The sequence below is a fragment of the Megascapheus bottae genome, chromosome 18 (assembly GCF_031878675.1).
Source record: "Megascapheus bottae isolate mThoBot1 chromosome 18, mThoBot2.hap1, whole genome shotgun sequence".
Lineage (NCBI taxonomy): Eukaryota > Metazoa > Chordata > Mammalia > Rodentia > Geomyidae > Megascapheus > Megascapheus bottae.
The window spans coordinates 27,733,062-27,747,513 of record NC_143526.1 but is presented as its reverse complement, the minus strand read 5'-3'; the positions used below and the strand labels follow the sequence as shown (position 1 = coordinate 27,747,513).

At 47.3% G+C, this 14,452-nt stretch overlaps 1 protein-coding gene and 1 pseudogene across 1 annotated transcript; one reads left to right on the top strand and one right to left on the bottom strand.

Annotated features, from left to right (window-relative positions):
- Positions 1-708: 708 nt before the first annotated feature.
- Positions 709-9,531, bottom strand: LOC150050300 (signal-regulatory protein beta-1-like). The gene is made up of 6 exons (XM_090352701.1): positions 9,456-9,531; positions 8,580-8,966; positions 6,293-6,610; positions 5,485-5,817; positions 2,043-2,149; positions 709-807 (listed from the first exon to the last, which is right to left on the bottom strand). Exons 1-6 carry the CDS (start codon positions 9,529-9,531, stop codon positions 709-711), a joined length of 1,320 nt encoding a protein of 439 aa, XP_090208827.1.
- Positions 9,532-12,128: 2,597 nt separating this feature from the next.
- Positions 12,129-12,833, top strand: LOC150050299 (PHD finger protein 11 pseudogene; annotated as a pseudogene).
- The last annotated feature ends 1,619 nt before the right edge of the window (positions 12,834-14,452 follow it).

Below are 14,452 nucleotides of genomic sequence, written 5' to 3'. Positions count from 1 at the left end.
TTATAATCCTGTATCCAATCTGGCACTGGTAGGTCAGTATATGTAATTGTAACTACTCTGTTGGCTGAATCTGTGGATCATGGTTGGAAAGTCTATGAGAGTTTTCTCTCCAATTCAATACCCAAAACCCAGAAGTGGAGCTGTGGCTCAAGTTGTTAGGTAGCTAGATTTGAGTGGAGGAAAAAAGCCAGACAATGGACTGTGCTCAAACTCTGAGATCATGCCCCACGACCAGCACATAAGAAAAGCAATATCTTGAATCAACCTGTGAGTATCTGAGTCATTTGACTTCATGGTGTCAACATATATCCTTGACAACTTATTTGTGTACATCAGCTATTCAAACATGAATTATAGCATCTGCTCTTATACAGCCTTGATCTCCAACAGCATTCCTGTTAAGGATGGGGTCTCGTCATCTCCTGGGGTTGGTTAAAGTAAGGAAAAATGTCTCACTCATCCATTCACCTCTATCCACTATCCTGCTGAATTTAATTGACCTCCTCATTTTCTCCACCTCAGCTACAAAGGCTCCTTATCCAACGTGAGCATTGACTGTAGGTACACACAATCATGCCTCCATGACTGGGGTGAGGTGCTGGTGACCCAGAAGTGATGGGTGGAGCCTCCTGCTGGGCTCAGGCTGGGCCCATTCCTCACGTCCTCACGCAGGGCTGTGAGTCAGGCCTCAGAACCGGTTTCATAGCTTCAGCTCAGAAGCAGAAATGCTGCTAACGGGTGGTGATGGCGGGTGGGCATCAAGTCCCAGTGCAGAGGAGAAACACAAGTCTGGGGACTGGCTGTGTCCTGGGAGAACAGGCGTCTGCACCAGAGGCCTGGAGCAGTTCCTATCTGCTTTCTACCTCAGGTTGCACATCTTCAAGTGTGCAGGTTGCAGTGGCTGAGAGTCCCATGTGGCAGGGGTGGAGGAAGGAGAGCGCTGTGGGGAGATGTCACATTGAGTCCTCCCCTGTTCATGAATTGTCTCCTGAGTGCCCCCCTTTTCCTGGTGCTGCTCACTCATGGGGACGTGTCCTGAGTGGACAGGCGGCCCTGGGACAGCCCTGTTCCCTTCCCTCAGCTTCCTGCCTGCATCCTCTGTCCATTCTGCTTGGTTGAATGGTTCTCTCTTGTCCACTCGGCCAGAGTAGGACCAGCCCTCAATCTACCCAGCTGACACTTTTTTCCCATATATTTTTATTGTAATTAATGGAAGGATTACATTATACTCACCAAATAGAAGGTGATACCCATTTTCATGTCTTGGTCCCCATTTCCCTCCCCCTCCCCCTGCCCCTCATCTTGTTTCCCCCTCTTCTCTACCCAATTTCAAATAACCAAATACACATATATACAATATATTAGATAACAAGGTGAAATACTATAACAATATGAGATAACCAAGGGACAGCAAAAGAGATGAGAGATACCATAGTACATTAAGGACAACAATCACTCCTTATATGGCTTTTGTTTCTATATCCTGGAGGTCCTTTCATTTAGCATCATACTGTATGGCCTCATGTATCTATGTTTTGTTTTATTGTGAATCTCTACTAGGGTAGCCCAAGGTTTCTACTGATTATGACAACTGAGGGAAACCATTGAGCCTATGTTCCTTTGAGTCTGGCTTACTTAATCACTTAGTATGATTTTCTCTAAGTCTTTCCATTTCCTTACACAGATGACCCTTTAATAGTGCTTCAGATTGCATTCTTCCTGTCCCAGGGAGTCCCAGCACTGGAGGAATCTAGAGGTGGCCTCCAAGGACAAGGCCTCCTTCCTCCTCCCTCTCTTTGTTCCACCTCCTCCATGCAGCCCCTCAGATCCTGTGGACACCCTTTCCAAATCCTTGATCTCAGCCCTCCTGCAGCTCTCATTCATTCTCTGGGAACTGAGAACCTCTCAGTTGGCTCCATGAGGCTTCTGAGGTGGTAAGGGACTGGTGTCACCTCTAGACTCCATTGATCCTGACCCTGTGTAGCAGATAAACTGGTATCTGCTGACCTTCCTTTGCCTGTCCTCCCTCCCTTCCCACTTACCATGTGTTTCCTGCAGATGTAGATGGCAGAGACTCCAACTCCCAACAACAACTTGGTGCCGAGGAACAGAACTATGAAGAGCACATCAAGATTCAGATACATAGCATCTGAAAAGTACAGGCACAAGAGAAGGCATTGGAGAGTCACCTGGGAGTCCCCTCCTCCCCAGAGCCTCCCCTTGCCCCATCCACAGTGGCCTGAGTGTACCTCACTCTGAAGGCTTTGAACCTGGGCCCTGTCCTATGTACCCTGGTTCAAGCTAGAGGAAGAAGGAAGGGGAAAGTGTATAATGAACACTGAAACCTACTATCTTTAGAAACTTAAAAAAGAGGAGCAAAAGCAACAGAAAGCAATGGAATAAGAGAAATACCTTTTAAGAAGTCAGTGAAAACAGAAAACAGTAGACAAAGTCACAGAAACAAGAAGTTGGTGTATTGAAAATACACATGAAATTGAGATCTTCTAGTAAGACCACTGGTGTCATAGAGAAATGGACAGGTTGTCTATCAGGATGGAACCAGGGATTCCTGACTGAGCCTAGAGAAATCACAGTGATGAGAAGAATGAGTATTGAGGATTCTACATGCAGAAAATTGACACTAATGAGGAGACAGATCAAGATTCATGAAAACCCACAACTCACCACAGTTCCCCCAATACAAAAATAATTATTGGGAACGGCTATACCAATGTCCAGGAAATCCAACTTAAAAGGCAGAAGGCTTGATTTTGCTCCTAGTTTCAGAAGTTTCAGGTCATGTTTCTGGCCATTGCTAATTCTGGTCGCCTGGGTAGAAAGAATACCCTGGTCTTGGGGCCTGTAATAGGGATTACTCAGGATATGTCGTGTCATTCATTAAGAGAGAGGGACAGGGATGGAGAAAGGGTGGGATGGAAGGAAAGAAGAGGGAGAAAGGAAGAAGGAAGACAGAATGGAAGTGAGATGGAAAGAGAGGTGGGGGGGGGGGGAAGGAGAGAGAGGAGTTGATGAAGCTATTTCCCAGTGACCTATTTCTTCTAGCTTGGGGTCCCATTTCCTAAAGTTTCTAAAACCTCTGCAAACGGCCAGTGGTAAGGAGCCATGCAATTGACATCTGTGGGAGCACTCTGTGGCCTGGAACCATAAGGGAAGCTGAATGACTTCCTTTAATTCTGGAACAAGAATTCTAAGAAAAAAAAATTGAGAAATCAAATAACAGCAGATGCTGGAGAGAATGTGGCCAAAGGTGAATGCTGCTACACTGCTAACCACTCTGGAAAGCAGTAGGGAGATTCCTCAAAAGATGAAAGGTAGAATTCCCCTATGATCCAGCCATCCCACTCCTGGGCATTTACCCCAAAGATGACAAACAAGGCTATACAATAGCTACCAATACAACAATCTTCATTACAGCATTATTTACCATAGCTAAGAGATAGAACCAGCCCTGATGCCCCTCAGTAGACAAATGGATCAAGATGATGTCGTAGATATACACAATGGAGTTCTATGCCTCCATCACATAGAATGACATTGGCCCGTTCATAAGGAAATGGAAAGACATGGAAAGAATTATATTAAGTGAAGAAAGGCAGACCCAAAGAAAAATAGGTTGCAGGGTTTTCTTCATTTGTAAGCTATAGAATATGGCTATGGCATATTAACAGGGCATCACAAAAGCCCTATTGCTTAGTACATGGGAGATATACAATGAAGTGAACTACGACATGTAGAACTAAGAGGTTCTTCTGTCCTGTGTGTAGGGTTTGTTTGTTCCTTTTTTTAATCTTTATTTTTTTTGCCAGTCCTAGGCCTTGAACTCAGGGTCTGGGCACTGTCTTTGGGACTTCTCAAGGCGAGAGCTCTACAACTTGAGCCACAGAACTATTTCTGGGTTTTTTTTTTCTATGTATGTGGTGCTGAGGAATTGAGCCCAGGTCTTTGTGCATGCTTGGCAAGCACTCTACCACTAGGACAAACCCCGGCCTGTTTTTTCCTTTTTCTTAGCTTTCTGTACTTTGTGTCTTGTATATAAGATTGATATATGGAAGGGAAAAGGAATCACAGAAACAGCAGGACCAAGGATGAACATTGACATTCACTTGACACTATATTGGATAAGAACCTTACAACTTGGGAGGGAGGAGAGTAGGATGGGGTAAGCAGGAGAAAATGAGGAATGAGGTAATCATGTTGAAAAACAAATGTACTCTCTAACTTATGTAACAGTGGCCGCCTTGCTCACCACCTTTTCAATAAAGATTTTTAAAAAGGAAAAACAACAACAACAACAACAACAAAAGAAGCTCAGGGACAACAGCTAGGCTATTAGTTCAAGCCTGAGGCTGGGCACGCGCGTGTGGATGATAATGACGCTGGGTTTGTAGGACAAGGTCCTTAACACTACATCAGCCAGTTATGGAGTCTGTTGGCGATAGATGTCCTGCCAGGCCTGAACTCTGAGTGGATGTGAAGATGCAGCTCCTGTTCATCTCCCTATCAATGAAAGTATCCTCAGCTTCTTATCTTTACTTTTCCCACAGTCAAACCATGGATCCAGCATTGACCCTGAAAGTTAGCCACACAGCACAGGGTGTGCTGCGAGGACCCGGACCTCTTAAAAAGAGGAAAGGTGCTCCTGTCTTCCATGACAGGGAAATGACACAGCCTGGTCCTGGGAAGGACTCTAGGCAGCCACTGGGGCAGTGAGCACTGGAGGGGAGCATTCATCCATTTCATTCATCAGCATACATTTGCCGTATATGCTTCTGGTGGCTGAGTCCTCAGGACCCTCAAATGTCTCCTGGTAAGCTGTGTAACCCCTGGTCTAGTGGCAAGGAGTCACGAAGAGCACCCCAACTTTTCTGCAGCCATGGTTTCCTTGTCTGTGAAACATCTAACTCACAAGGTGAGTGAAGGTGGCAGAGAGAAATTTCTTTCTGTGTTGTGGATGCGTAGTGAGAGCCAGGGTGGATTTGAGTCCATGGCCACGGATCAGGAGACACTGAGGTGCTGTGGTTGTGACCACTGCTTTGTCATGTTGAAGCCTGAGCCCTGCTTCAAGCCCCCATTCCTAGGAACAACTTTTCGATTTAAATCCTCCGGGTCCAGCATCTGCTGCATGCCGACCGAGCTGTGTGTGGACGATTCTAAGATGGAAGGGAGACTGCACAGAGGTTAAAAAGACACCGGAGGAGGGAGAGGGGCTAGAGGAATGAGAACAGAATAACTGTGGGTGAGGAAAGCAGGAGGCTGGATGGTAGAGAGGAACTGTCCCTCTCCTTCTTCCTCTTTTGATATCTGTTTATATCGAAAGAGGAGGCAGACGCCACGCTCCAGCCAATGCCTGTCAGACTTGAAAACTCCATGCTCTAGATTTCTACATGTGTCTGTAATCAGCACTCAACTCTACTTCAGACATTTAAACAAGTTAAATAGAAATCTTATCTAGTGAGACTTTACCACGGGTGGTGCCGGCGCCCTGCTCCTTTTGCTGGGCCGAGACCTCCAGGGTGAGGTTGGCAGAGATGGCCGGCTGGCCCTCGTGCTCCACCTGGCAGGTGAGTGCCACGTTCTCCCTGTGTGCAGAGGTGTTCACCAGCAGCCAGCTCACGTGGTTGAAGGTCCCATCCTTGTTCTCGGTGGGCGCCCAGCCTGCCTCCTTCAGTGACACGTTTCCATTCTCCATCCAGGTCAGCTGCAGGCTTGAAGGGTAGAAGTTGGACGCCAGGCAGGTGACATTCACCTGGTTCCCTGCCATGGAGGACTGCTGGCTGACCTCCACGGTGGGCGGCACTGAAACAGCACAGGCACAGACTCTCACCTTGTGGCTCAGAGACCCCCAAAGAGGGGCTGGAGCCCTGAGCCCAACACCAGGACAGAGGTATCACCTGGAACAGTGCAGGGCCTGCGGTAGGGGCTCCAATACTGAGGGTATGCATGTGGGCAGAATCACTAAGCACAGCACCCGCACAGTAGGCCCTCAAGTACTCGGGGCTGTTGGTAAATGAATCATAAGTGAAGTCAACACATGCAGCCTGGCATGCAGACGGATGCAGTGATGGCAGCAAAATGAAGGAGCCCCACAGCCCACGGAGGCTGGCGAGCCTGCACGCCCAGTACTTGTAGCTGCCGCTGGTGAAGGAAGTGCAGCCTCAACACCCGTGCTGGGCACTGGGTTCCAGGCCTTTCCCACTCCAGGGCAAAAGCCTTAGGGAGGGACAGGCTTGGTGGGCAGGCAGGGACGGGGCTGGGACTCAGGGTCATCTACCTCGGATGGCATCAGACAAGTTGGCAGTCCCACGAAGAGGGCCCCCTGGCAAGGTGACGTGGGCCACCTCACAGATGACCTGGGAGTGGACGTCGCCAGGGGCCAGGAGCACGTTGGCTGTGCTGGAGACGCTGTAGGAGACGCTCTCTGCCCTGGGGTCCAGGCTGGTGTGGGAGTCAGAGAGCTGGTTCCCATTCTTGAACCACTTGAGGGAGATGTTCCGAGGGGAGAAGCCGTGGGACTTGCAGGTGAAGCTCACTGTCTGCCCAGGTGTGGCCCTGGCTGCAGGGCCGGAAACCACGGGAACAGAAGGTCTGGCTACAAAGGAGCATTTACACACTGATTGCAAGTGAGACAACATGAGCAACCTCCCACACACTTGTGTTATTAGTAATACTATTCACTGTTACCGTTCTCACGACTACTGTTCTGAAAACTAAACCCAGTGCCACACACATGCTAAACACATGCTCTGCCTCTGAGAACTCTCCTCAGCCAGAGGTGATCAGATATTATTTATTAAACTTCCTGATAAAGCTGGGAGAGACATGTACTTGATTTCTTTCTTTTCTTTCTTTTTTTTTTTTTGCCAGTCCTGGGCTTGAGCTCAGGGCTTGAGCACTGTCCTTGGACTTTCTCAAGGCTAGAGCTCTACCACTTGAGCCTCAGCACCGCTTTTTTCTATGTATGTGGTACCAAGGAATCGAATCCGGGTCTTCGTGCATGCTAGGCAAGCACTTTAACCACTAGGCCAAACTCCCGGCCCTGTACTTGATTTCTTATTGCAGAAGAAGATGTAAAGCCTCAAAGGGCAAGGGACTCAAAAAGGCACTCACTGGAAGGAGCTCACTGGAAACTGCAGACCGAGAAGCTGTATTAGCTTCCTTTTATCAAAGGCTTGTGGGTCCTGATGCTGGTCCAATTTCTTTGGGCCCAGTCATTCCATTAGTCCCATGATGGTGGGGTGGGGGTGGGGGATAACGAGTGCTTGATTCTTTCTAGAATCTAAGAAAATGATCTGGCAAGTTTGGCATGATGGCTCCTGCCTGTAATCCCAGCTACTCAGAAGGCTGAGATCTAAGGATTGTGGTTCAAAGACAGCCCAGACACTGAAATTCCAGGAGACTTTTTTCTCCAATTAACCCCCAGTAAACTGGAACTGGTGCTGTGGCTCAAGTGGTAGGACGGTAGCTTTGAGCTGAAGAGATCAGGGACAACACTCATGTCCATAGTTCAAGTCCTACCACCCACAAGAAAGAAAGAAAGAAAGAAAGAAAGAAAGAAAGAAAGAAAGAAAGAAAGAAAGAAAGAAAGAAAGAAAGAAAGAAAGAAAGAGGTGTGGCTGGTCTAGGGCACACAAATTCACCTCATCTCATCTTGGTTCATCAGTTTTCTATACATTTATTTGCCACCCACCAGCTCTCTCTGACACACATACACATGCACAGACTTCACAGAAATACAATATCTTGGCTTCACACCACCCTGTCTACTCTCTGTAAAAGGTAACAAATGCCCTCTCTCTTTAAGCTCCAAAGCAGAAAATACTGGGCTAAAGGGCAGCGTCTGACACTGTGTCACTTCCACTTTTCTCACACTCAGCTTCGGGTGGGTCAATGTCAAGGCACAGAGTAACAGACATCTATTAGGGATCAGCAGACAGAATCTGATGGCAGCTCAGATTCTGATGTGGACACCTCCTAGTCATTGACCAATGCGAGGTCCTAGCCACCATGGACTGAGCCCCTCCTCTAAACTTGCAGGTAGGTCAGGATGATCTGGAGTTCTGTATGCTGACAATCCTGGTGTCAGGAGGTAGACAGAAAACCCTGGGCCTGACAAGAAACCCAAGGGATGTCATCTCTGCTCCCTTATCTACATCATCCACGTGAGAACTGAGCCTGTGTGGATAACCAGCTCTGCCCAGCCCCTCAGCACCTGGGAGAACAAGTACCTAACCCAGGTGCACACTCAGAGCCAGGGCAGAGGTCCAGACTCACAACTCCTCCCACCAGGGTGGACGCTCAGCAGGGAACCTGAGTCCTCAGTACTCTTCTCAGGGCTGCCTGTGAAGAAGACATGAGGAAAGCAGGCCCTGAATCCCCTCCTCCACTCTGGTCCTCACTTGAGGCAGACCTGGGATTCCCTGGGTAATGGGGGAAGGAGCAGAGCATGAACACAAGCCCAGCACCACACCTGATTCTAGGCTGCTGCTCACAGAACAGGGGTTGTTATTCTGCACAGATTGTCTCACACTAGGGGACAAAGGAATCCACACTCTACTCACCACTCACAGACAGCTCGGTGCCTGAGCCAGACTTAAACTCCTTATCCCCCTCAATGGCCATCCTCTCAAACTTCGCACAGTAGTAGGTGCCCGCGTCTGCTGGGGTGACGTTACTGATGCGGATGGAAAAGTCCCTGTTGTCTCTCTGGGTGGGATCTGAAACTGGCGTGATGCGTGGGGAGGGGGGTTCTTTGAGACGGTAGATCAACTCCCGGCTTGGTCCTTTCCCCCGGAACCACTGAAAGGGACCCACGGGGCGCAGGGAGGTCACAGTGCAGCGCAGCGTGGCTGTCTCTTCAGCGGCGACAGACACCGATCTGTCAGGCTGTATCACCTGCAGCTCCCCATCCGCGGCCGCTCCTGGAGGAAACACGGCAGTTATTCCTCCTGACGGGACCTGTGAGGTTCCTCAAAGTGTCATCCACCCTGACTTTCACTGACCAGTGTACACCATGAGCTCAGCACACTGCCTGTGTGGTCGTGCAGACACACTGATCGTGGTCCACCAGCCAAGGAGCTGTGAGGAAATACATACCTATTTCATTTCTCATGCAGCCCAAGGTGCATTGTGCTAGCCAGGCCTGACACCTGAACATGTGCACCGTGAAGCAGAAAATGTGGGGTGCAGTGAAGAGGAAGAGGCTGTGGAGGAGTGTGGGGGCAGAGGCTGGCCAATGAAGAACGATGGTGACTGAGAATCCAGGACCCTAAATCCTGGCCCAGTCAAGATATCTTTGTGACACTCTTCCTGTCCCAGAGGATGAGCAGAAAATTCTAGCCTTAGAACTAGACAGACCCAAGTGGCCGCCTCCAAGATTGTTCCACGGGCTTGGGCAGGAGCTGGGAAAATGAATTCTGCCCCAGGGCCATGCTTACCTGCGAGTCCCAGCAGGAGGATCAGTAGGAGGACAGGAGGAGGAGGCTGGGGCCAGGAGTCAGGAATAAGAGTCATGGCGACCTAAGCAGTCTGCTGTGTCCCACCGTCTGCGCTGGGGAGAATGCACACTCTGCTGTGTGGAAAGACGAGGGACGCTGCCTCTCCATGAAAGAGGAAGTGGTTTGTCATAGAATTGGTCTCGATATTGGGAAATAGAAATCAACCAACACAGGAAGCTACAAAGAGGAGCTGCCCAGGATGCAGTCAGAATCTTAATCAGATTCCCCTCATGGGAAGAATGCTTCTTCTTCACGGGGGCTTGAGCTCCATCTTTTAACATCTTCACACCACTTTGAGGTCTTTGGGCTCTGTCCTGGCCAGGTAGAATTTGCCCTTACGTCTTAAGACTGAGCCTCATATGTGGCTGGCTGTGGTTTTGTTCTGTACCTGCTTCAGCAAGAGCCACTCAGCTGGAGGCAGGAAGAACATTCCTCAGACCCCACGTAATGTTAGAGCAGAAGCAACATGGTCCTATTTTGCCACCCATTGCAACCCCTGTGCTGAGATAACTGTTCACATAGCCCAAAGTTGATGTGATGGGGACCATAGGGACCTGTATCCTGTGTTCAATGAAAGGTACCATTTTCTGATTTGTCCCAGGGGAGAAAGTTGGTTTACATGGATGAGTAGCTGCTTAGAGGGACCAGCTAGACTTAGGCTGAACATGAGTATGTATATTGTGGTAAATCCTGGGGTAGACATGTCACCTCAAAGACTCTGTCCCCCCGCCCTGTTCCCTACTCTCTCTCTTCCTTAGGTCCAAGACCAAGTTTCAAACTCAGTATCTGATGCATTTGCTCATTGTCTAACACTCTGCCAACAGAGCCACACCTCCAACCACAGACGCTGTGTTCTCTATATAGAATGCACCAGAGCCATTTCCCACTGTGCCATATGGAGCTGGGGAGAAACCAAGGATGAGTCACTGGGATTAGAACCTGCCAAGGAGCTGGGCAAGTCACCCCTACGTGTCATGTCTAATATGGGGATAAGAAGTCTTTTTTGTTTGTTTGTTTGTTTTTACCCCTGCAGTGTTTTAGCAGATACTAAAAACAATCCTGTCTGGAAAACTCATGCAAAAAACAAAAGCAAAAACAATCCATGGATCATTATCCATTCTCTTTGGTAGGAGATGGAGACAGGAAGATCAAATATGGCTTTACCCTCACTAAGCCCCTATCTCAAAGAACCAGCTGCTCAACAATGGTTTGAATCCACATTTCTGGATTTCCTCTATCCAGTTTGTGTGCCATTCCTGCCTCCCTACTGTCTGAGATCAATGGTCACTCTGGGGTTCTAGCACCCCTATTCCTTATTGGTACCTGGAGGGTTCAGCTGCTTCACCTGAAGCACCTGAAGCTGTTGCCTCCTGGTTCTCACCTGGCCTCATCACATGACTTGCATACATGTAGTTAAGGAGTAGATGCCTGAGTCATGTATGCAATTCTAATCCCCCTGCTTTGCTGGTGTTTGGGGCTGCAAGGCTGGGGAGATGCTTCATCCTTCCATGTGGTTTGAACAGTATGGAACTCTCCAGGCCAGCCCTGCTCCTCCCGGAAACTTTCCCCATCCTCCCCTGCCTGCCTCTATCCATCCCCCTCAGGGACTTGTGGACTCCTACCTTTTCAACAGAAGAGAGTATTGTGCCAGAGTGTCACCTGGTGGGCTCCAGCAGCGCCTGATGCATCTGGAGGAAAGGGAGGGAACACCAGTCCGGCTGTCTTCTGTATTCTGTGTGGAGGATGTGCAGCTGCAGGGCTTTCAGATGCTCTGTCCCCCTGAAGGGAGGAAACCTCATGGGGGCTGTGCTTAGTGGCTCTCACCTGGAATCCTCACTACTCAAGAAGCTGAGATCTGAGGATCACAGGTTAAAGTCATCAAGCAGGAAAGTTTGAAAGATTCTTTTTGTTGTTGTTGTTGTTGTTTTTCAATCCAGGGGCTTGAACTCAGGGGTTGGGTGCTGTCCCTAAGCTCTTCTGCTCAAGGCTAGTACTCTATTACTTTGAGCCACAGCCCCACTTCTGGCTTTGTGGTGATTAATTGGAGATAAGAGTCTCATGAATTTCTCTGTGTGGGCTGGCTTAGAACCAAGATTCTTGGATCGAAGCCTATTGACTGGCTAGAATAACAGTCATGAGCCACCAGCCCCTAGCTTGTGAGACTCTTATTTTCAATTAACTACCAAAAATTTGGAAGTAGAGCTATGGCTCAAGTGGTAGAGCATTATCCTTGAGCAAAACAAAACAAAACAAAACAAAAAAAGCTCAGAAACATTGTTCAGGCACTGAAGTCAAGCCCCAGGACCAGTACAAAAGAATTAAAGGGAAGAAAGAAGGTTAAAACAAAACAGAGGAGGTGCAGCCTTCGTGGGGTACACTGCCACTCCCCGCTGGCCTAGTCCCAAACACCCAGCGTGGAGACTGTATTCGTGATGTAATCCCAAATTATTCCCAGTCACAGATGACCTTTAAAAGAACATCAAAGGAAAGAGCATTACATTGTGGGAAAAAAAAATCACGAAGATGAGTATTTGTAAAATCAGTGGTAAGCTAACAGACTGGAGAAGGCTGCCTCTAAACTGGCCTACAGGTATCTTTCAGGTTGCAGAGAAGATGGAAAAAAGGACATGTGCACTCTGCCCCAAAGATCTCAATTATACTGTCGTGTACTCTATGCAAAGTACAAAGTATTTTACACAATCAGAGAATGTAGCTGCTCATGAAAATTTTTGTGGCCCTCTTCAGCCCTTGTGGAATGTGAGGATCATGATCCAGTTTGTGATGGTAGAAATTTTGATGTGGAATCAGTAAAGAAATAAATCCAGAGGGAAAGAAAGTTGAAAAGCAATTTCATGGTAAAAGAAGAGCCACCGTGGGGTGTGGTTTAAAATCCTGTGCCAAGAATCACCACTTTTTCTGTGCCAAGATAGGCGATGCATTTCCATAAGTTAATGGAGCTCAAGGAACTTACAAGTTGTTTTGCCACAACATGACTCCAAACCATCCACCATCACTCAAAGCACTAATCATTCAAGAGTAAAAAGGAAAAGAGGGAGGAAGAAACATCGTTCAACAAGCATTCCAATTGACAGGGAACAGATTCGAAAGACAAATGAAGAGTAGAGCAGAAGCCACACAGATGCATTCTCCAAAGTTCCTTTTCTTAAAAAATATAAGGAAGCAGGACTCCTTAATGACTTATTTGAAGAAATACTGGAAAACCTTGATGTCATTCAAGAAAAGCTCATGGAGCGGCGGGTGAGGGGAGAGGGAAATGGGGACCAGGACATGAGAAAGGTATCCATGTTTGTGAAGTAATGCCCCTTCTATCTGGTGAATATAATGTAACCCTTCTATTAATTACAATAAAAATATATGAAAAAAAGAAAGGCTCATGGATGATACCACTCTTAAGTCAGACTATAAGAAATTGGGACTTGGTTTTTTTGACTGTAGACTGAAAATGCATTTGTGAATTTACAATCTACAATAAAAAATAAAATCCAAGAGACCCAAGGAAAGTGGCAGCAGCTGAAGGATGAGAGAAAATCCTGTGCTCTTTTCAAGGAACTAGAAGTCTCAGGTCAAGTTCTACTTCTGTATGGTCCTCGAGTCCCTAAGGTTCATCAGTGCACCAGCTAAGAGGTGGCACTACCACAGGCCAAGAACAAGAAACTAGCCTGTGAAAGGCACAGAGCTCTAGGACCAGGCCCGAATTCTCCTGAGCCTCTGACTGGAATTCCCAATGCCCACCTTTAGCCATTCTTACTAATGGACATTTCATGCCGGGCTGAATGTCATGTCACGTCTACCTCTTCTCCAATGGCCTGCTTCTCTTCTGGCCTTTATACTTAAAATCCTGTGTGTGGCTTTCTGCTGGTGCGCTCTCCTCCTTATCTTCTTGTAAAGTCTTAACTACTCCTCTCTCTTTGTCCTCTGCCTGTTCTTGTTGCCGGCCAGCTCCATAAGGGTTTTCTGCTTCTTCCATTATGCTACTTTTCTTGAGAGGCAGAGGCCAGGAGGATTGGCATGCAAGGCTGGGAGAAAAGTTTGCCAGACCCCATTTCAATCAAAGGCAAACTGAATGTGATGTAAATGGGATCAAGTTCCAAACTTACCTGGGCAACAATGTAAGGCCCTATTTAAAAAATAAACCATAATGGCTGGGTGGTGTGGCTCAAGGAACAGAATACTGCTTAGCAAGCTCTGAGTTCAAACTCCATTACCACCATGGGGGGGGAATATATATATATATATATATATATATATATATATATATCCCTCTCCAGTGTATCTATCTGGCTGAATTTTTTTCATCGCATCATTATTCCTGTGTTTTGTTCGCTATAATCCTTTTTTGTCTTATCAATATTTTGCTGCCACATTCTAAGTCATTAAGAAAGAACATCAATAGGAATATTCAAAAGGGAAAAGTTCTCAACCTCACAAGATACAATTCAGCTTACTCAACCCACACCATCAACCTGATAACTTCACATCTCTATTTTACCGCAGCCCCCTGGTTCACACTTATTCTATGTGTCACAATAGTATGAGCCAAGTCCCATGCAGTGTCTGGTCTGATGTGTAATGTCTGTTGAAGATGGAAAAAGCATTTCTGATGTAATGGCATTCCAAGTCATTGCTCAAAGGACAAAAATAGCTATGATTTTTAGATTTTCCACGAATGTAACCTAGTGTTACCTATACTAGGCAATTTATTTTTTATTACCTTTACTTGTAAACAGTATTCATTTTATCTGTACAGTACCTCTTAATCAGTGAAACCCCGTCAATCGTCCTGCCTCCTGGCCCCCACAGTAACTTACATGTTTCAGGATAAGGGCTGCATTGTCTCTTATAAGTACCCCTAAAGGGTACTATCTTTTAACAGAAATAAAAATGATTTGGGGGCTGGGAGTTTGGTCTAGCGGTAG